At 43.6% G+C, this 22,974-nt stretch overlaps 1 protein-coding gene across 2 annotated transcripts in view; it reads right to left on the reverse strand.

The window, feature by feature from the left end:
- The window catches only part of ENOX1 (ecto-NOX disulfide-thiol exchanger 1), a 309,422-nt gene that overhangs the window by 12,862 nt on the left and 273,586 nt on the right, over window positions 1–22,974 (reverse strand). For both annotated transcript variants that reach the window (XM_007468621.1, XM_007468620.1), the window contains exon 14: window positions 11,848–11,933. In XM_007468621.1, coding sequence (XP_007468683.1) covers window positions 11,848–11,933 — 86 coding nt within the window. The remainder of the gene's footprint in view (window positions 1–11,847; window positions 11,934–22,974) is intronic.

Raw genomic sequence — 22,974 nt, forward strand, 5'->3', positions numbered from 1 at the left:
AGAGGGTGGGGGAGGGATAAATGAGGAGTTTGGGATTAGCAGATACAAACTACTATGTATAAAATAGATAAACAAGGTCCTACTGTATTGCACAAGGAACTGTATTCAGTATCCTATAATAAACCATAATGGAGGGCTTCCCTGGTGGTGCAGTGGTTCAGAGTCTGCCTGCCGATGCAGGGGACACGGGTTCGTGCCCCGGTCCGGGAAGATCGCACATGCTGTGCAGCGGCTGGGCCCGTGAGCCATGGCCACTGAGCCTGCGCGTCTGGAGCCTGTGCTCCGCAGCAGGAGAGGCCACAAGAGTGAGAGGCCCACGTACCGCAAAATAACAAAACAAAACAAAAACATAATGGAAAAGAATATGAAAATATGTACAGATGTGTATAACTGAATCACTTTGCCGTACACCAGAAACTAACACAACATTGTAAATCAACTATACTTCAATTAAAAAAAAAACAATTAAGGGAGACTAAATAGACCAGGAAGTCAAATTACCTGTTCATTTAATATTCACAATCAATAAGATTTTACATGATACAGTCAATTTTCCTAGGCCTATGAAACAAAACTTTAGTCAAACAGAGGCAGTCCTGAAAGTTGAAATCAATTGTATTCTAAAATTTTTATATGAATTGTTTTGAAATCTGAATGTATTTTTCCATAAAGCCATGTTAACAGGATTATTAGATTCCCATGTCAACTCACAAAAGATTCATAATGAATTTGAAAAAGTAAGTTTTCTTTCAGTGAGCAATGTCCAAAGCACCTTCACCAGTATCCTGAGTTCCTTCTCACAACAATCCTGGAATATATATGGGACAGACATTATGATCTATCTTCGTGTTATAGCTGAGAAAACTGAGGGACTACAGAGGGTCGAGTGTTGTATCAGAGAAAGAACTGGGGAAGAGTTCACCACATATGGACTGGCCCCTGGCATTGGTTTGCTCTAAATGCTCCCCGTGACTGTGAGAAGCTGAGGGTGAAGAACCAGGGGCATAGTGCATTCTTTCTAAGTATCGGTCACCTGGGGCACTTGTTAAAAGCACATTCCCTTTCTGGCTTGCTTCACTCTATATGACAGACTCCAGGTCTATCCACCTCACTACAAATAACTCAATTTCGTTTCTTTTTATGGCTGAGTAATATTCCATTGTATATATGTGCCACATCTTCTTTATCCATTCATCTGTCGATGGACACTTAGGCTGCTTCCATGCCCTGGCCATTGTAAATAGAGCTGCAATGAACATTGTGGTACATGACTCTTTCTTTTTGAATTATGGTTTTCTCAGGGTATATGCCCAGTAGTGGGATTGCTGGGTCGTGTGGCAGTTCTGTTTGTAGCTTTTTAAGGAACCTCCATACTGTTCTCCATAGTGGCTGTATCAATTTACAAATACCATATGCTAACACATATATATGGAATCTAAGGGGGGGAGAAAAAAAAAGGTCATGAAGAACCTAGGGGTAAGACGGGAATAAAGACACGGACCTATTAGAGCATGGACTTGAGGATATGGGGAGGGGGAAGGGTAAGCTGTGACAAAGTGAGAGAGTGGCATGGACATATATACACTACCAAACGTAAAATAGCTAGCTAGTGGGAAGCAGCCGCATAGCACAGGGAGATCAACTAGGTGGTTTGTGATCACCTAGAGGGGTGGGATAGGGAGGGTGGGAGGGAGGGAGACGCAAGAGGGAGAGATATGGGAACATATGTATATGTATAACTGATTCACTTTGTTATAAAGCAGAAACTAACACACCATTGTAAAGCAATTATACTCCAATAAAGATGTTAAAAAAAAAGAAACAAGGAAAAAATGGAGAAAAGGAGGGAGGGGGGAGGGAGGAAGAAACCTTTTAAATTCCCCAGCCCAGCAATAACACGGGTAGGTTCAACTCTAAGCTTTTTCTAAATGTATCTGCATATTGACCACTGGGTAGCCTGCTGTTTCCCTCAACAACTGTCCTCCGTAAGGCTCTCTCTACATAAACCAATATGTATGTAAATACCGTGTGTGCTGGCAGTAAAGCATTCCATGTTACAAATACACCACAATTTGTAGTTAACAGATTAAAAAAAACAAAAAAAAGCACATTCCCTAGCCTCTTCTCTGGAGTCTCTAATTCCGCCCAGTGTGGGCTGTACCCAGATTACTGTTAATAATTGCCCCGGGTCAGGCATATTTGGGTTTACATTGAGGATTTAAATCAGATATGCTTGAATTTGCATCTGGGCTAGGCCTCCAGCAAGCTGTCTGACCTTGGGCAAGTCATTTAATAGCTGTAATTCTCAGTTTCTTCATGTGTATAATAGAAATAAAAACATCTCTTTCAGTGTAATTGTGAGGACTGTTTGTAAAATGTAACGCAGGGCCTGGCACAAATACAATTTCTCTATCTGCCTGTCTCAGGCGATGCTGATCGAATACTCCACACTAACAGTCAAACCTTTTGTGGTAGATGGGTCAAGCCCTGTGTTCGTAAGCCAAAGGAAACAAGTACAGAGAAGTGTGTGGTCAAACCCAGTTTTTAGTTGGTCCAGAGGCGGTTTTCCTTAAGCTTTGTGAAGTCAAGGTGTTCTCTTAACAAGCTCCCTTTTTTCTTTTGGAGGACAGTACAGGTCATCTACGGTAGGTTCCAGTCCCCAGTCAAATTCAAGTGATACCTCTGGGATGAGCAGTCTTTTTCCAGATCAAGCAGAGGCCACAGAGAAACTGACAGATGGAAGGAACAGCCATCCCACCACACACTTGTTTCCAGCACAGCTATCATCACCTTTTTTTTTGGAAAAGTGGGGAGGAAGACTCGTACTGTTCATTAGGAAGGGGAGAAAAAGCTGAATTCTCGAGGGGAAAATAAAGATCTGATTTAAAGCTAATGGCTTTGTAGGAGGCCAGCTGGGGTTAGGTCAGGCCATACCACCTAGCAGTCCTGCAGCTGACTGTAGAAAGTGTAACATCTCACAACCACTGCGAGACTTTTCCTTGCCAAACTCTTCTGAACACACTTTCTTTAATTCTCACCGTGCCCTTCTAAGAGAGGGAATAATTTACAAATGAGGAAACTGAGGTCCAGAGTGATTAGGTAACCCAGGCAGTAAGTGTGGAGCTGAGGTGCAGATCCAGGCTCCCTGGCCATGTGCTTTGACACTGATGCCAGTACCCAAATGGGTTGGGGATTGTGGAGTGGGAATTAGAAATAATCCATTTGGTTACTGCCTCTGTGCTCATGGGTGGGGAACATGGGGGAGGTGTCCCTGTACAGGAGGGCAGAGCTCCTCTGTGACGAATACTGTTTTAGAGTGATATCAACATCAACAGCAAAAAAAAAAAAACCCTGAAAGTTCCCAACTCAGCCAGCCTATACACAGTCTTATGCTAATGCTTGGGCATCCCCTCCTGAACCATTCACCAAAAATTTGCAACTAAATCGTGCGGAATCTTGGCTCGCCTGTACTGAAAAGTAGCAACATCTTGTTTTCCATGGTGGCTTTTGACCTGAGCCTAGACTTCAACCACAAAGGAAGCAGAAGGCATGCAGCAGGAAATAGGTAGGCACCACTTCCTGAGTCCTCGCTGTGGGCCAGGCACAGCGTACATGCTTTAAGTGTATTATCTCATCAAAAAGTTCATTAAACAAGCAAATAAACCTTTCACTTGCTAGAAGAAAGAAATGTAGAGGCAAAAGATCAGATTCCAGTCATGGAATGACCATTAACCAGCTTCACCATCTTGCCTAAGTCACTTAATCTCTTTGGGTATTTTCTCATTTGCAAGACAAGGGAATTGGAAAGAAGCTCATCAGATGCTCTAAGGACTTGGATTTGAGTGCTGGCCCTACCATATATTAGCACCCGTCATTGGGCAAGCCATTTAAAATTCATCTGTCTACTAGGTTGCGGCAAAGATCTCAAACTGAGAGAATGTAATAGGTCTTTGGTGCACTTTTAAGTACAAAACAAATGGCAGCCAACACTTAGTAGCACTTACTGTGTGCCAGATACTGCTGTGAATGCTCTTCATATATTAAGTCATTTAACACACATTATAGCCCATAAAAAAACCCATTTTATAGACAGTGAAACTAAGGTTACAGAGACGTTAAATAAGTTGTCCAAGGTCACACAGCTAAGAAGTAGTGAAACTAGGATTTGAAATTCTCATAATTACTTAGTTTGAATAACCAATTAGCCAGAGATGAGCATAATGAAAATTGGTGTCCTCAGAAGTAGTGAACTCTCAGTTGCTGTTGGTAGTACAAGGTAACAGCCTGACTCTGCCATGAAGATGTAAATAACGTGGACAGGGATGTGTCACAATTACAGAGCAGTCACCCTCAAATGAAATCCCATCTAAAATATCCATTTAAAAAAAATAAAAAGCTTCTGTACAGCAAAGGAAACCATCCACAAAATGAAAAGACAACCTACCGAATGTGAGAAAATATTTGCAAAGCACATGTCTGATAAAGGGTTAATATTCACATTATATAAAGAACTCATAAGCTCAATAGCAAAAATACAAATAATCCAATCAAAAAATGGGCAGAGGATCTGAATAGACATTTTCCAAAGAAGACATACTGATGGCCAATAGGTACATGAAAAGGTGCTTAACATCACTAATCATCAGGGAAATGCCAACAAAACCACGATGAGATATTATTGTAAATAATCTAGAGATGATTTAAAGTATAGGGAGGACGTATAGGTTATATGCAAATACCAAGTCATTTTATATAAAGGACTTGAGCATCTATGGATTTTGGTAGTCACAGGGGTTCCTGGAACCAATCCCCTGCAGATACCAAGGGACAAGTCTATTCGGGAACCAATAAAAGGAGCCTGATGAAAAAAAAAAAAAATCCATTTAATAAGGTGCTCAGCTTAATTCTAGAGCATTTCCCTAAAGATGTTTATATCTCATGTGAGAAGAAAAATGAAGGAGAAACTGCTTTCATGTTAGTTTGATGGTTTCTAAACCTTTTCCCTACCCTAACAAAATAACCTATACGACATGTGACATTTTGGGATCGCCAAGACAAAGTCGAGAGAAAATTCAGTTTGTCCTTCTGTTTTACCCTATGGCCAAAGAATTTTTACTTTACAAATATCTTCATTTACTTTAATTCTGTTTTCTTCTCTTCCTTATAAAAATGTGTCAGCTCTTGTGATACTGCCTTCACAATATCCTTTCTCTTCCCACCAATCATTTCAAGACCATTGGTCTTGAGACCTGAAATCGTCATGGAGTCATCACATAAACAAAGCATCCAGCACTCCCTGGCTGAGCTCAGAGTGAGAGGTATCCGTTTCCCCACCAGGTGTGCAGGATTCCCTTCCCCATATCCCTTCTGAGGTCAGGGATCCTCTCTAAGCTCCTGTTTGTCATAGATGGAACACCGCGGTCCAGGGAAGGGCTGCTGCTGGCCCAGCTGGTGAGTGGAGGGGCTAGAACTCAGTGCAGGGTTTCTGATGCTGAATCCATCCCTGCTTTCGCAGCACTGGATTCGCTCTCTCACAAGGATACTATTATGCGAATCAGATACACGTGGCTAAGAGAGTCCCGTGTGGATTACGATATAGATCAGAAACGTGCCGTGACTATGAAATCTGATTTTCCCATATACCATGTATTGGTGCTGTAGAAACTGGGGAGGACTCTCATAAACATGATGCTTTTATTACCCTCTTACCCAGCTGGCTTTTACTCTAAGAGACTGGTGGTCTGTGTCTTTTTAGTCTTTGATGTTGTCCGTGGATCCCTCCACTCCTATTTTGTTTAAAATTTTCTAACATTTATTCTTTTAGAAAGGATTGATTTGCTCTAATTAAAAAGAAAAGGAAAGATGAGAAGGAATAAAGGCTCCGTGTAACCAAGGGGCTTGTGTGGTGGCAATACCACAGAGGTAGTTTGTAATTTCACTTATTTTCTGATTTGCTGACTCTAGCTCAAGCCCACTGCCTCCTTGCCAGGCCACTAAGCATGTGTATAAATTGACACGGGCCGGCATAAATCAGTTGTTATGCGGGTGGTCGGCTCCATGCCCCATATCAGTCAGGCAAGGGAGGCAAGTGGAGGGCGGTTCCTGTTTGGGGGACTGAAAAGACACCGACATAGGCTTTGTCAAGGCTGGAGACTCAGAGAAGCCAACTGCAAAGCCAGATTTCCTTCCATAGGATAAACTGACGGTTAGCCTTTAGCGCACATTTAAATCTTGTTCATCCCCATATCCCTGGGCAGATCACACAGACACCTTGCAACAAACATCTGCAGAGAGAGATACAGAACGTAGGTGGGGAGGGAGGAAGGACACAGAGGAAGAGGTATGAGAGGAAAAAGGAAAGTAGATGAACAGAAGTGAGGACTTAGGAAAAGAGAAGGAAAGGACTGGAAGGAAAGGAGCAGGGAGGAAGGCAAGGAGGTACGAGGAAAAGTACAGGAAAGAGGTAAGAAGATAAATGGAAAGAATTAAAAGGAGCAAAGGAAGGCTCTGGATGGAAGATGAGAGAAGGAAGGAAGAAGAGAAAGAGGAGGAAGGGGAGACGACATGCAGCAAGGACAGCTCAAGCGCCCCAGAGGAAACCAGGAGATGAACACGGACTCAAGGGCACCGCCTGGTGGTCATGACCCTTATGTACTTTGCCCTGCTCCAACTCCTATTTCACTCAGTATCTATCTGCCTGCCAAATGTAGCACTTCATTAGCTCACATCTGATTCTCAAGTTAGTTCATAAATATACCATTTCCTCATTTAGACTACAAGCTTTTTTTTTTTTTTTTTTTTTTACGCGGGCCTCTCACTGCTGTGGCCTCTCCCGTTGCGGAGCACAGGCTCCGGACCCGCAGGCTCAGCGGCCGTGGCTCACGGGCCCAGCCGCTCTGCGGCATGTGGGATCTTCCCGGACCGGGGCACGAACCCGCGTCCCCTGCATCGGCAGGCGGACTCTCAACCACTGCGCCACCAGGGAAGCCCCTAGACTACAAGCTTTTTGAGAGCAGCGTCTTTTCTTAGATTTCTTTTGTGCCCTGGCCACTCCCCGTTCTGTTCTGCCTAGTCCCTAGACAGTGCTGGGTTTGTGAAAAGCAGTGACTTAGCCGACCAGTCACTGGGTCCCTGGTGGCCTTGTCAATCTCTCTTGCTGTGAAAGAGCAGCTTCCTTTCCACTTTTCCCGCAGCCACAGATGGAAGTCTCGTTACCTCCGAAGTTTCATATGCCTTATGCTTTCCAGAGGTGCTGTGATGTCTAGAAAACACATTCACGATAGCCTGTCTAAGCAACAGAAAGCTCATTCACTCATTAACATACTGTGACAGGTGGCTATTTAGGAGAACATCAGAATATACATACTATTAAAGATTATTCAGGTGGGCAATCATACAAACACTACTGGGAACATTTTCTCCAACCTTACTGCCTAGCTAGCTGTCATCTGGGAAAGAATGCTCTTCAGTTAAGGCTGATTTGAACCTCTTTGGAACTGACAAGATAGTCAGTCTGTGTTTCAGAGGTATCCTTCTAGTATACAAATGCAAACGGTTTGCCCCTTTGGTGGGAAATGAACACTTCACGAGCGCCCAAGCCTGTTACCAGACACGGTGTCATGCCAAAAATGGCAGCTCTTTCTAAAAGACTCCAGTCTCTGTGGCCACATCACATTGAGTCTGGTTTCAGAATCAAATCTTCCACTTCGTGGGTTTTGAGAAGAGGCTGCCGGTACGTAGAGGCGGGAGCCAGACACACTTGGAGAACTGGGTCTTAATCTCTTAGACAATACATAAATTGGGGGAAGAGCAGAGGACTCCCTCCTCTTGACTGTAAGACTGAAAATACTCATCTGCTGCTGTTCAAATGTGACTTCCTTGCTGCTTAGGATCTGGAACGGCTCTGGCCTGATGTGAGAGATTCTAGATGTTGATCAGAAACCATTTTCAAGATAGTGTTGCCTGTGTGGAAAAGCTTACCTGCCCGTGCCCAAGGCATGAGTTTTGACTCAGCAAAGCTTCAAGAAGCCATCTCCTCTGACCACCCCGGCCCTGCCTCCCTCTTAATGCATCTTTCTGACTTGGTCATGTATTTCTGATACAAGAAAGCTGAGCGAATGCGAGTGAGTGGTTTAGAAGAGGCAGAGAAGAAAAAGTAATATGCAAATAGCATTCTCAAGAGCAGAAATAGTATGTAACTGGAAAATGGCCTGTTTGGGGATACACAGTTTTAGGGACCCATGTGCAATTTACATGCCCAGCCTAATTTTTTTTTTTTTTTTTTTTGCTGTATGCGGGCCTCTCACTGCTGTGGCCTCTCCCGTTGCGGAGCACAGACTCTGGACGCGCAGGCTCAGCGGCCATGGCTCACGGGCCCAGCCGCTCCGCGGCATGTGGGATCTTCCCAGACCGGGGCACGAACCCGTGTCCCCTGCATCGGCAGGCGGACTCTCAACCACTGCGCCACCAGGGAAGCCCTGCCCAGCCTAATTTAAATCAGTTCCTGTCTCCCCTTCCACTTCTGATGATTCATATACCCAGCTGCGGCCTTTGGGGAAATCCTAAGAAAAACAGCTCTGTTCCAGGCTGCACTGAGCCTGCTTTTCTTCTTCCCAGCAGAATCTAAATGTTATCTTAACAACAGTCGTGGTAATAGTGATGCTGTCTGATCTCAAGGAAACTGTGTTGTGCTAAGTGGAATTTTTAAAAAGCTCTTTCACCAGAGTCAGCAAACCTCCTGTGTTGCGAAGGCCAGGCCGAGTCCCCTGCTTTAATGCAGCATCTCCCTGACACCCGGTTCGTTTCTGATTAACCAGAGCAGGTGCCCCAGGCCGCTGTGCAGGAGGACCTCAGCGTCGGGGTCCGGCGGCAGCTCCAGGATTATGAGCCTTCTGGCAGTCGGTGCAGGTACAAGGCCCTGGTGGATACTTAGAGGGCAAACCTCTCATTATTTTGTTTTCTGCCTAAAGCCCCAAGGATATGGAATTCCAGTATACAGCAGTAATTTGCTCTCTGGATTAAAAAGTCTAAGTATCCTCTCAGCCTCACTGGGATAGAAAGAATATTCGGCCCAATCCCTGGCACCCAGGAGTTTTAGTCAGAACACTTTTTGATATATTTTCAGGTGTGAGGAAAGAATTTGGCAGCTCCACTGAGCATTCTGTCCAGGAGGTGAAGGGCTGTCTGGGAGAGACCAAGACCCTGTATATTTCCTCTGTGAGAGAAATACCTTCTTTATTATCTTCTAAAATAAAGGTATCGGTCTGAGATGAAATGGAATTCTCCTTGACCGAATCCCTTCCGGAAAGGCCCATCATCTAAGGACCAGAGACCAGGTGTGTGAATTCTCTCCTTACTGAGGGAGACCACACAGATCTCACCCGAACAAGTGAATGATGGACACCGTCCTGAGGGTAAGAATAGAACAAGAGCTCCTGCCCATCAAATAATCAATTAGACCTGGACGTGCACGCGCACGCACACACGTATGCAACTCACACGTGCACGCACGTTTCATAGACATACAGGTCATCAACCTGCACTGATGGGCCAGAGGAGACAGGGGCCCTACAATTCTTAGACGAATGATGAGTGGATTCCTCGGCCATTTCAGCTCATACTGAAACGACCATTAGTTCTTCACAAAGGCTTCCCACTTGGGATTTCCAGAGAGGGAAGGAAAGAAAGGTCTGCAATGCAAGGGAAGGAAAATAGCAACAATAGGAATCATTTTCTGAGGGCTTATTCTATGCCAAGTACAGTGGTGCAAGTGGCCTTTCATTTAATCCTCCAGGCAAAGGTAGTGGTGATATTATGAAGAATGGTATTGGAGAAGGAAAAACGAACAAACAAAGTAGGCCTTCAAAGCTTGCTTTCAACCAAGTAACATCGTATCACTCCTCCTCATTTCATCTGAGTTCAAAGGAGCGTTTTCTGTCACCCTCCCCTCCCCCCCATGGAAGTGAGGGGAGGCCACAGGGAAGGCAATGATGACATGATTCTGAACGACAAGACTCTTCCAGTCTCCTCCTTCCATCTCACTCTGTATGGTCTACCCTGTCACCAGCTGCAGGAGAATAAGAGGGCATGGATCTCTATGCCTGAAAAACACTTTTTGTTCCACGTGACTTCTCTCAAAGGTGAAGTGTAAGGCCCATTAGAAAGGTCAAGCGCCAGCAATCCCACTACTGGGCATATACCCTGAGAAAACCATCATTCAAAAAGAGTCATGTACCAAAATGTTCATTGCAGCTCTATTTACAGTAGCCAGGAGATGGAAGCAACCTAAGTGTCCATCAACAGATGAATGGATAAAGAAGATGTGGCACATATATACAATGGAATATTACTCAGCCATAAAAAGAAACGAAATTGAGCTATTTGTAATGAGGTGGATAGACCTAGAGGCTGTCATACAGAGTGAAGTAAGAAAGAGAAAGACAAATACCGTATGCTAACACATATATATGGAATTTAAGAAAAAAAAAAATGTCATGAAGAACCTAGGGGTAAGACAGGAATAAAGACACGGACCTACTAGAGCGTGGACTTGAGGATACGGGGCGGGGGAAGGGTAAGCTGTGACAAAGCGAGAGAGAGGCATGGACATATATACACTACCAAACGTAAGGTAGATAGCTAGTGGGAAGCAGCCGCATAGCACAGGGAGATCAGCTCGGTGCTCTGTGACCACCTAGAGGGGTGGGATAGGGAGGGTGGGAGGGAGGGAGACGCAAGAGGGAAGAGATATGGGAACATACGTATATGTATAACTGATTCACTTTGTTATAAAGCAGAAACTAACATACCACTGTAAAGCAATTATACTCCAGTAAAGATGTAAAAAAAAAAAAAAAAAAAGAAAAGAAAGGTCAGGCGGTTGTGGGATTGTGAATTGGTAAGATCATCTGAATCAAAATTAGATGACAGTGTAATCGATACCGACCACTGAAGATTCAGAATGACTGTATGTGTGTGTATTCAGGTCAGCGAGCTGTGGGCCTGGTCCTGCACATCCCAGGCGCTTTGCTGTGCTCTATGGAAGAGCTTCTTACTTCCATTTTCCTTCTCAGCAGGACACTTAGCAAACCGCCCAGTGACAGGCCTAGCATCTCTGTCCCCTTCCAGGGTTCCCCAAGGCAGTACTGGTTAATGCCATCACTTCATTTTCACAGAGGCCCCTCTCACCATTCACTGGAATTTGATACATAAATTGAGCTCTTTTTGTCCCTTCTCTTTCGGCGCACAAACACCCCAATGGGCTAGGAGGGTAGCTGGTCTGCAGAGGAGAAAAACTAGCCTCACAGAAATGAGGAGTGATGTCCTGACCCTGGGTATGACCCTCGAGGGGCACAGCTGAGAGGAACTTCTGTAGTCTTTTTTTTTTTTTTTTTTTCCATTTGGAGAATGATGCTAAAAAACCACCATTAATACAGTTTTCTTGAGAGTCGTATCAGAGTTTTATGTTATTTGAGGTGATTTTCCCTCTATTGTGTGGAGCCCTTAACATAGAATCCTGTGAGAATATGGTCTAAGGATAATGCCCCATCAGTCACCCTGACATGATTTCTCCATTGTTGTGGGAACTTTCAGGCCAACCTGCACTTTTAAATCCCTCATATGCTCTTCCAAGTAATTTGGCGTGTGCCGAAAGTAACTGTTATTTTCGATAACTGCTTTTCTTTCTACAAAGACAAAAGCAAGTGAAAAGAAGACAACTCTCTACCAGAAACTGAGTTCTTGTGAAGCAGATAAACCTCCATACGCTATTATATCCCTAACGCAGCTCACGCAGCCAGCAATCAACATGCTACATTTTAGCAATGCAAGTTGAGAAAAAGGATTTACCTTGGAGTCCAGCTGCTGCATGTATGACCAGAGATATTCTATATTGGCTCCAAAAGGGTGGACGTGAAGAAACGTTGATATGATGCCTGAATTAAAAAGACAAACACTGGGCATTATTGAGAGGCAAATAAAAGTCTCAGGCGAATAATGTCATCTGACCCCAGTGACAGTTTTGTCAGGCTGAGTCGCGGTCTTGCCATTTCTAACGACTCTCGGCAAGCATTCAATAACTGCACATTTTGAAGACGGTAATGGTAACACAGCCAACAGAACACTGTCTCCTGGAACGACAGTAGTTGGAAAAGCGAGACTCTGAGAAAACACATAGATGAATGAAGGTATTTCTAAACAAAGACTCCTGGAAGCATTTCAACTACCAATTTTATGCTTGATTTGCCAATATAAAACTGTAGTTACTGGAAGGATAAAATGATCCCTTTTCTTTCCCTCACTAGACTCTGCAGTATGAAAACCGCTCCTACAGCTGTGTCAAATTCCCCTGATAATTACAGCTGCTAGTTACAAAGAGTTTTTAATCCATATTTCCCCTCATTGCCACTGAGGGAAGCACAAATCCTCTGCCGTTTCCCCCTGGATCTTGCTGTTGTTTTAACGGATCTAGCCTGCGCTCTCCTTCCTGCTGCTGTAATTTACAAGACCATTTTAAAAGGCCCAGGAATGGACGGTTTGGTTGGAGTCTGATTATAAATCAGAGGGCTTTTCCATCGTGAAGTTCAACTGTCAACATTGTGCTGACAAATGAAAAGCTGAAAGGTAGCGTCGGGGCTGACGTAAAAGCATTACCCTCCTACCCTCCCTGCTCTTATAACCAAAATCAAAATGGTGAAAATGAGGACGTCAACTCCATAGGCTGTATGCTCCTATTTGTTAAGGAACTGTGTTCAGACTGATATTTTGGCTTCTCTTTGAAACAGGCTTTGAGATGAATCAAACTTGAGGATAAGGCCTCAACGTTCTGTTTATTGTGATGCTTTGGTGCTCGAAAGCCAAAGGTCAGAGGGAAGACCCACACTTGTATGAAATGCAGTCAGGGCAAGCATAGGCCAAGCACATCGTTCTGCACTAAGTCATCCTATGAATTGCAGGGTGGCCTTGGATTGACCTGGGATAGGGTCTCATGGCCCCCTGATCCCCTGTGTGATGCTTGGGATGCTCTGGATGAGTGTCAGTTTTTAAAGAAAAGTTCTCAGTTTATCCTTAGGCTGAGAACAGAGAACCAAAGAGTCTACACAAGTACTTTCCAGACCTATCCTCAGAACACTGCTTTTATGTGGGTTTTCTTGGTGGACAGTGAAATGAACACAGAGACGGTTAGTTACATTTCTCCATAAAGCTAAAACCTCAGTCTTCAGAGACTGACCTTTTCCCTGAGATATAAAGAACTCCTGTTTCATTCTGAGATTATGTTCTTCGTTTTTTGTTAAAATGTCCTTCTCTGATGAAATAATGGTGATGATAGAAGGTAACAATGGTAGTTTTAATCTCTTTAAGTGGCAAATAGCCATTTTTAATATACCTAAGTGGGATTGTTTTGTCCCCCTCCTGTACCACTTTGTTAATTTATGTTTTAACTGTATAGACCTGGCAACAACTTCCCTGTGTCTGAAATTCTCAAATCTCGTGAGGTGGCACTATAAGTAATTGCGTTACCAATAAGAGTTAAAGTACAGAATCTCATGAATGATTTACTTAGAAAATAAATGAGAATACAAGTATTAAAAAAAATACCATTTGCATTCCTTAAGTGGGAGAGAGGGGGCAGAATTCTCATGGGGAATTGATTTTTTTTTTTTGGCCTCGCCATGGGGCGTGGCTTGTGGACTCTTAGTTCCCCGACCAGGGGTGGCACCTGGGCCCTCAGGAGTGAAAGCACCAGGTCCTAACCGCTGGACCGCCAGGGAATTCCCAAGGGGAACTGCTTCTATTTCAGGATGGTGAGTGGGGCTTTCCCTGTTGTCCCAGGCTGAGGACAAGCGGTGCTATGTCTGCTGCTTTCCACAGACAGCCTCCAACTAAAGGTGGGCGGACCCCTGCCCCCTATAAGGAGGAAAGGAGGACGGGGAAGGGAGGAGTAGTAGTCAGTGCTGGCTGGCTTTGTGAGAAGGCGAGGGTGTTCCTAGTGAGAAGCTTTTCTCTTCTTTTAAAGAAGAGACGCTCCCAGGGAGCGCCTCAAGAGAGCAGCTTGTAGAGACTGGGGTGTGGGGGGGCCCTGCAAGGCCGCGAAGCACATTCCTTTCCCTGGCTGGACTTCTGCTTAGGCAGCAGACTGACTAATCTGGCTTTGTGCCCAGCCGAGCACAGGGGAGGCGGTGGGGTGCTGTAGCCTCTGGGTGACAAGAATGTGTGAGTTTCCCATGGGACAAGGGGGTATCTCAGAAGGTAGATGGGCTTGAGCAGCCTTACAAGTATCCCAAGGGCCCCAGCAAATAGAGAAAAACATTTTTTATGTTACTATCCCTACAGGACAAAGAATCATCAACATCTCCTGGATAACCTGCAGCCTCTCCTATCAATGCCCCTGGGAGTGTGACATGAAGTTAGTTAAATGCCTCCAAAAGAATGAATAGGATGGTTCAGAAAAGGATGGGGGTGGGGGCTATGGGGGAGTGGCTGACAACTCTTTTTTTGCCGTAGGCGGGCCTCTCACGTTGCGGAGCACAGGCTCCGAACGCGCAGGCTCAGAGGCCATGGCTCACGGGCCCAGCCGCTCTGCTGGCATGTGGGATCTTCCCGGACCGGGGCGCAAACCCGCGTCCCCTGCATCGGCAGGCGGACTCTCAACCACTGCGCCACCAGGGAAGCCCAGACAACTCTTGACCTAAGAAGATGAAGGAGGAAATTCAGGGATACCAGAAGTGGGAGGACCTGGGGTGGCCGCTTTTCTTGCCTCTGTGATGATGGCCTCCCTCACTGTTTACTGTCCCACAGCCCTAAACTTGGGTCTGTAACCCCAAGGAACTCTGCCCTTAGACAGTATTTGTGTGTTCTGGTTCAGTAGCAGGAATACAGTATACAGTTACAAGAAATGTACGTTGAATGAATTTATTCTCTAGAACTGAGAATGGCCAGTGTACTTCTTTAAAATTTCTACTGTTCTATTATCGACAAATCAGGAGAAATAAGAATCTTAAAAATTGCTACCAGTACTAACCAAGGATGTAGTACTCTTTCAAATACCAGGTGACTTCGAGGAATTATTCATCAGTGATTCCTGCCCTTAACTCATCCTGTTATGAATTCAGGACAGAGTAACTTGGATATTTCGGGCATGGAAACTTTTTATTGAAACTATTTTGCTCATAAAGCTAAGGGGGAAATGCATGTGTGATTTCTATATCTCTTTCTAAAATCAGATTAGAAATCCTAATCCGGACATGAGTATTTTTCCCTAGGAGAGTATTTAGAACCATCTTAGTGGTAGCTGATGTTAACAAGCCATTAGCTTTTCTTTATAAAAGTTGAGCAATTGCCACTGAAGACATGTGGGGTCAAAGCAGGTAGTTAAAAAAAGGTTTTCCAAGCTTTTCCTCTGGATGGCAACCAAGTTCTTCAGTATCGCTAGAGATACAGTGGAAATGGGAACACCCTTAGTCATCATCCTCCAAGTACTGCACCCCTCCTCCCCGCCTTGATCCTGCCCACGCCAGTGGCATCACAGAAGCATCAGTCACGGCGTCTGAGAAAATGTAGTTTCTAGGCCCTGGCTCTGGATCAGATTCACTTTGGGGAAGTTTCCTAAACAATCCAACTAAAGCCTCTTAAAGCTCCTTTAAAGGAACTGGGATATTTCCTGAGAATGGTGGGGGGAAAAAAAAAGGATCGCTGTAACTCAAAATCCCATGAAAAATGCTACAAACCCAGAACTGGAAACTATTTATGGTTCTCTGGAAGACCATAAACACTGTAAAGGCTGGGTAAAAGGAACACTAGGAACTGAGGGTGGAGAGCTCAGCCATTACTGAACTGGTGGATCTCCAAAGGGATGACTCAAGAATCGGTCTTGGCTGGTCCCATGGAGAAGCGAGGTCTCCACATTGAAGAATGGGCTTCCCAACAGTGGAAAATACAACTGTAAGTAGCTAATTTAAGAAAATAAAGAAGGAATAGAGGAGGCTGTCAGTACTCTTGAGTTTCCTGCACAGTTCAGGGCCTGAAACACTACTTTAGAAAGATACACAAACCAGCTCCAGACAGCACATGGCAAATCCCTCATTAGGAAGGCTCATTTAAACAAGCACGTAAAGGCATTTTGAGCTTTTCCCATCAACATCATCTCGTTTATTCTCATTTTTAGATGTCACCAAGACCAAGGGAGTGACATTTAAATTAACCAAGTAGTGCTAGATTTTTACTCATTCATTTCCTTAGCAGCAATTAGATGCCAAGGTCCTAGGGACACAGCATTGCCCAGACAGACAAGGTTCCCGCTCTCGGAGAACTTATATTCTAGGTAAGCAACACAGACGATAAACGCAAAGATTAAAAAAGGAGGTATTTCCAGAGAGTGGTGGGCATATTGCAGAAAACAAAACAGGTAATAGGACAGGAGTGGGGAGTATCCTCAAGCTTGGTGGAGGGCTGCTTTATAGGAGGTCAAGGAAGGTGAATTTGTCCGTGTGTCAGATGAAGAGGAGTCAGCCACAGAGAGCCTGGGGGGAAGGTGACTCAGGTACAGGCACCAGCGACTGCAAAGGACCTGAGGTGGAAATGGGGTGGCAGGAACAAACTTGGCTTCAGAGTGGTGCAGCATGCGTTTAGAGGTAGGTGGGGAGCCAGATCACGTAGCGTCCCAGTTTAAGGGGGCTGGATTAAGCTCTAAACATAGCAGGAAACCAATGGAAGGGTTCTAAGCAGGGACATGATATGAGCTGAATTATGCTTTCAAATTTTCATTCAAGCTGCTGTATGGTGTATGGTGAATAGACAAAAGGGAAACTGGGAAACCAATTAGAAGTGTTTGCAACAACCAATGGATCACTGAAGAAATCAAAGAGGAAATAAAAATATACCTAGAGACAAATGACAACTAAAACACCACGATCCAAAACCTATGGGACACAGCAAAAGCAGTTCTAAGAGGGAAGTTTATAGTGAGATAAGCTTACATCAGGAAACAAAAAAAAAATCTCAAATAAACAACCTAACCTTACACCTAAAGCAATTAGAGCAAGAACAAACAAAACCCAGCATTAGTAGAAGGAAAGAAATCATAAAGATCAGAGTAGAAATAAATGAAATAGAGAGACTTAGAAAAAAATAGAAAAGATCAATGAAACAAAAAGCTGGTTCTTTGTAAAGATAAACAAAATTGGGGCCTCCCTGGTGGCGCAGTGGTTGAGAGTCCGCCTGCCGATGCAGGGGACACGGGTTCGGGCCCCGGTCCGGGAAGATCCCACATGCCGCGGAGCGGCTGGGCCCGTGAGCCATGGCCTCTGAGCCTGCGCGTCCGGAGCCTGTGCTCCGCAACGGGAGAGGCCACAGCAGTGAGGGGCCCCCGTACTGCCAAAAAAAAAGAAAAAAAAAAGATAAACAAAATTGATAAACCTTTAGCCAGACTCACCAAGAAAAAAAGAGAGAGGGCACCAAGTCAATAAAATCAGAAATGAAAAAGGAGAAGTTACAACTGACACCACAGAGATACAGAGGATCACAGGAGACTGGTTAGAGCAAGTATACACCAATAAAATGGACAACCTAGAAAAAATGGACAAGTTCTTAGAAACGTACAATTTCCCAAGACTGAACCAGGAAGAAATAGAAAATATGAACAGACCAATCACCAGTACTGAAATTGAATCAATAATTTAAAAACTTCCAACAAACAAAAGTCCCAGATGGCTTCACAGGCGAATTCTACCAAACATTTAGCGAAGAGTTAACAGCTGTCCTTCTGAAACTATTACAGAAAATTGCAGGGGAAGGAACACTTCTGAACTCATTCTATGAAGTCACTATCACCCTGATACCAAAACCAGACAAAGATATTTTACGAAAAAAGAAAACTACAGGCCAGTATCATTGATGAACATAGATACAGAAGTCCTCAACAAAATACCACTAAATCAACTCTAACAGCACATTAAAAGCATCATACACCAGGATCAAGTGGGATTTATCCCAGGAATGCAAGGATTCTCCAGTAACCGCAAATCAGTCAATGTGATGCACCACATTAACAAACTGAAAACTACAAACCATATGGTCATCTCAATAGATGCAGAAAAAGCTTCTGATAAAATTCAACATCCATTTAGGATAAAAACTCTCCTGAAAGTGGGCACAGAGGGAACATATCTCAACATAATATACAGATTTCTTTTTCTCTTATGGACTCTGATCCTTAAAATTGTATTGATACTGGCACAAAAACAGATATATAGATCAATGGAACAGGATAGAAAGCCCAGAAGTAAACCCACACACTTATGGCCAATTAATCTATGACAAAGGAGGTAAGAATATACAGTGGAGAAAAGACAGTCTCTTTAACAAGTGGTGCTGGGAAAGCTGGACATCGACATGTAAAAGAATGAAATTAGAACATTCTCTGACACCATACACAAAAATAAACTCAAAATGGGTTAGAGATTAACTGTAAGGCTGGATACCATAAAACTCCTAGAGGAAAACACAGGCAGAACACTCTGACATAAATCACAGCAAGATTCTTTTGGATCTGTTTCCAGGAATCTCAGCTCTGCAGAGGAATAGATGTCTCTAGACACAGTCATATTAGCTGGAAACCTACAGAGGACTGACCAGAAGTCTGCAGAGCCATCAGGGAGGGGTTATGTGAAATCTGGGTCTCCCACTAAGCCACTAGGGGACAGCTGTCTGTGGGTGGCTGCAGAGTGACGAAGCATTTATGAGAAGTGGAAAGACACAAGACTGGGAGTGGGTAGCAGAAGACGGATCAAACACTTGTGGTTTGGTCTGATATTTCTAAGTGCCTTGGGATTCTAAAAAGCTTTAATTTTCCAAAAAGCAGTTTTTCCTACTTATTCGGTGACTATAATACCTGATCTTGTACAGTTAGGTTTTTAGTTTTTTTTTTTTTAAATATCTGTCTTTCTGTCTTATTTTTAACTAAACTCCTGAGACTGTATTTGGGCCTTTCAGTAAATTGTTCCTTGTATCTGAAATGGCCTTGACAACTCCCCATCTAACCAGAGGAAACTCTATTCATCCTTTAAGGCTCTCTCAACTGTCCTTTCTTCCCACAAGGCATCTGCAGCAGAAATAGCTCCTTCTCTGTATTTCTGATTTTAGTTTCATGGTCATTAACTACTTTCTTTCTCACTAGTCTATAAAATTCTTGAGGGAAGAGATCACCTTATCACCACCATCCGCTAAGATACATCTTGGTACATGGCAGGCCACTAGCTCCCAAGACACAGTCCCAGAGATGACTGCTTCAGTATCACCTTGGATGTTAGTTTTACAATAAACAGAATCTCTGTGTGTGTGAGGACAAAGATTCTGTCTTTTAAACAGGCTGCCCAAATGATTCTTTTCCACAATGAAGGCTGGTAATTTTTAGAGTAGGCTCTTGACACATGTTTGTTGATTTACTGATATGGACATTTGTGTCTTGGAAACAAGATTTAGGTCAATGACTCATTCTTTATGGTCAGTAGCTTTCAGACAAGAACACACTCCCCAGATTACTTTTCTCAGGTGCAGCCTAAATATAGCCTCAACTCTATTCACTGAAAACACCAAAAAGTCGCCACTCAACCTTCTTTAAGTGTTTTTCTCTACATCTCCTTCATCTGCTTCCTAATACCCATGTATAAGGGGGGACATTCCAATTCAGATATAGGCTGGCTGTGAGGAGATGGGTTAAATGGTGAGAGTGATGGAAATGGTGGTGGTGGTAGGAGGGGAGGGGCTTGATGTGAACAGTCATCTTGGTTCCCCATAATATGTATGTCCTGATCCGCAGAGGAGTCACGATCGTATGTGAGGAGTCACGATCGTACGTGAAGAAGCTTGCCTGATGGTTAAGAATGTGAGGATGGTTCTCCGGGGCCTGGGGGAGTTTGGAACAGCAACTTTATAAACAGAGTTGTTGAGAAGGTTTTGACTATATTTGGATGGGATTTACAATGATGCCCAGCATTGACAGGGTGCCAGGCAGGGCTGCTGGGATTGGACATGTGTTGTGTTGGAATTAATTAAAAAGCAAGAGAAGATGGAGTGATACAGACCCAGGGTTAGACTGTCAACGTCTCCTCAGAGCTATTTGCCTGTCAATAAAAAATTTTGATCCATTCTCTTTCATAACAATAGCCAGGAGTTTCCAACCAAACACAGCTCCAAAGCTTTGGTCCTAAACCAGACGTACTGACTCATCCTCTCCCACACAAGTTCAACGCGTGCCAAATCCAACATGTAGGGCACCTGTGAAAGGAACCAGGAGTTCTGGCATAGACACTAGGCAATGTCAAGCTGACCTAATGTGTGGTTACCATACAGTTTTGAGATATAAAATGCTACCCTCCAAAACTCCCATAAAAATGTAATTCTTTTAGGTTCAATTATATGCCAACCTGTCTTCACAAGGATTGACTGCAAAATAGATAATCTAGCAATCAATAATGAAGTGCTTCCTAAGGGCCTAGCTACTTTAGTTGAGTTGGAACATAGCAATCGATGCTATGTTCATTGTCAAGCAGAAAGTCTGGTAGCGTGGTGGATCTCCCAAGGGACTCAGGATCAAAATCTGCAAAGCTCCAAGTAGTGTTACTGATGAAATTCCATTGATCTTCTGTAATGTATATAAAACGTGTATGTCTTAAAGACGACAATTTTATAAAATGGTCGTGAGAATCTCTGGAAAGAATATACTCTTTTGCCCAGATAATGTCACAAATAACTAGGATTGCTCATTATTTAGGAAGCTCTAGCCTCAGTTTTATGTTTTCTGTAGATGAAATCCATTTGAATAGCTTATCTTTCACTCCCCTTTTCTCTTCCAGGCAATCAAGATTTGTGCCACTGTGCATTTTTTATATAACATCTGTGTGTCCCAAGAGGGGGTTACCTGAATATATTCACGTATAGCACATATACAGGCATCTACATGTGCTGGAGATTTTGCCAATAAGCATTTCCAGTACAAGGGAGATTTTCTGCTGTGCTCCTAGCCTTTTAGAGTGACTTAGAGCAGGCCTACTGTATCCTATACATGGGTTTAGTTATTCCAAGGGAAGATTCCAGGGAAACTGCAGAGCATTCCTGACCCCTCCAGATGTATCAGAAGTCCAGGGGGCTCCCAGAATCATTCTCCCCACAAGTATTCTTCAGAAAAGAGTAGCCCCAGCACCAGAAACTCCTTTCTCTCTCTAGCCTGGTCCAGAGCAGTTTTGGACCCATATTCTGTCATTCCGTCTCTATCACAGTCCTTATCTGGATTCCAGAAGCTGCAGGAGAGGTCTTTATGGTCCTAACATTTAGATTTCTACAAAACATCAACGGCCAAACTCAATTAGCAGAGAGGCACATTTAATGGCGGGGATAACTGCACCCTTCGGCAAGATCCGTTTAGCCAGTCTTGGAAGCTCTTCTCTACCCTGGCATCCTTTTGGATGATTACTCTCTCTTTGACTACAAAACAGTGTAAGTACCTAGGAATTTGGGGGTAGGGTTTGGGCAGGAAGTCACATCTGTAATAAAACTTCCATTAAACAGAGTAAAATAAAATACTGTGGTGGAGAGGTAATGGAGAAATGGAGGGAAAATTCAACTCCTAAATTTAACCAAACCTTAAGTCTCCAGCCTCCCTTCTACCTAAACAGTCTCATATATTCATTCAAATTGAGTGTCACATGCTGTTTTTCTTTTGTTCAATGCTGAACTTCAAATGCTAATATGAGGGACCAGTTTAAGAGACCAAAAGTGAGAGAAAAGGCCTGGAAAATTTGGAGTTGGCTGTACTTTAATTTTTTTTTTTTTTTTTTTTTTTTTTTTTGGCGGTACGCCGGCCTCTCACTGTTGTGGCCTCTCCCGTTGCGGAGCACAGGCTCTGGACACGCAGGCTCAGCGTCCATGGCTCACGGGCCCAGCCGCTCTGCAGCATGTGGGATCTTCCCGGACCGGGGCACGAACCCGTGTTCCCTGCATCGGCAGGCGGACTCTCAACCACTGTGCCGCCAGGGACGCCCGGCTGTACCTAATTTTTATTGAAGATCCCGACTTACTAAATTTTTAATTCCAAACACAGTTGAATTTACCAATTTTTAAGTTTTTTCTAATATTAGAGACCTCAGCAGAGTTGACATGTTATAAACATAACCCTCGTATTTACTCCCATTAACCTACAGTGTGTAAAGCATATTGTGTTTAAACTTTTGAGGTGGCTGATTGAAAAAAAATGTTTGTGTCGTGTGTGTGTGTGTGTACACATGGTCCCCAACTTACAATGGTTCAACTTAATGATTTTTTTGACTTTATGATGGTGCGAGAGCAGTACACATTTAGTAGAAACCATAGTTCTAATTTTGAATTTTGATCTTTTCCCCACCTAGTGATATGCAGTATCATGTTCTGATGCTGGACGGCGGTATTGAGATGAAGTTCCCAGTTAGCAACACGATCATGAGGGTGAACAGCCGACACACCATTCTGGACCCACACAACCAATTCTGTTTTTAACTTTCAGGAGGGTAGTTAATAAATTACACGAGATATTCAGCACTTTATTATAAAAGAGGCTTTGTGTTAGATGTTGCCCAACTGTTAGCTAATAAGTATTCTGAGCATGTTTAAGGTAGGCTGGGCTAAGCTACGATGTTTGGTAGGTTAGGTGTATTAGATGCATCTTTGACTTATCTATCCATCTATCTATATATACAGTAACTATTTAGCAGATATTGTAAATGAACTATGTTCTCCAAGTAGAACATAAAAGGAGAAGCGGCAGTCTATTGTGAGAGGAAGGAAATAAAGAAAATGGATACCCATTTCCATGTTTTTACCGTCAAGTGGTCTATATTATTCAGACTTAAAGAGGGAGAGTTTACTGCTGATCATTAATTATGTGCTCTGTTCATACCCTGAAAGTATCATGGGGGAAATCACAACTTTGTCACACTGAGGGAAAGA

This window comes from Lipotes vexillifer, unplaced genomic scaffold, assembly GCF_000442215.2.
Source record: "Lipotes vexillifer unplaced genomic scaffold, Lipotes_vexillifer_v1.1 scaffold479, whole genome shotgun sequence".
NCBI classification, from domain to species: Eukaryota; Metazoa; Chordata; class Mammalia; order Artiodactyla; family Lipotidae; genus Lipotes; species Lipotes vexillifer.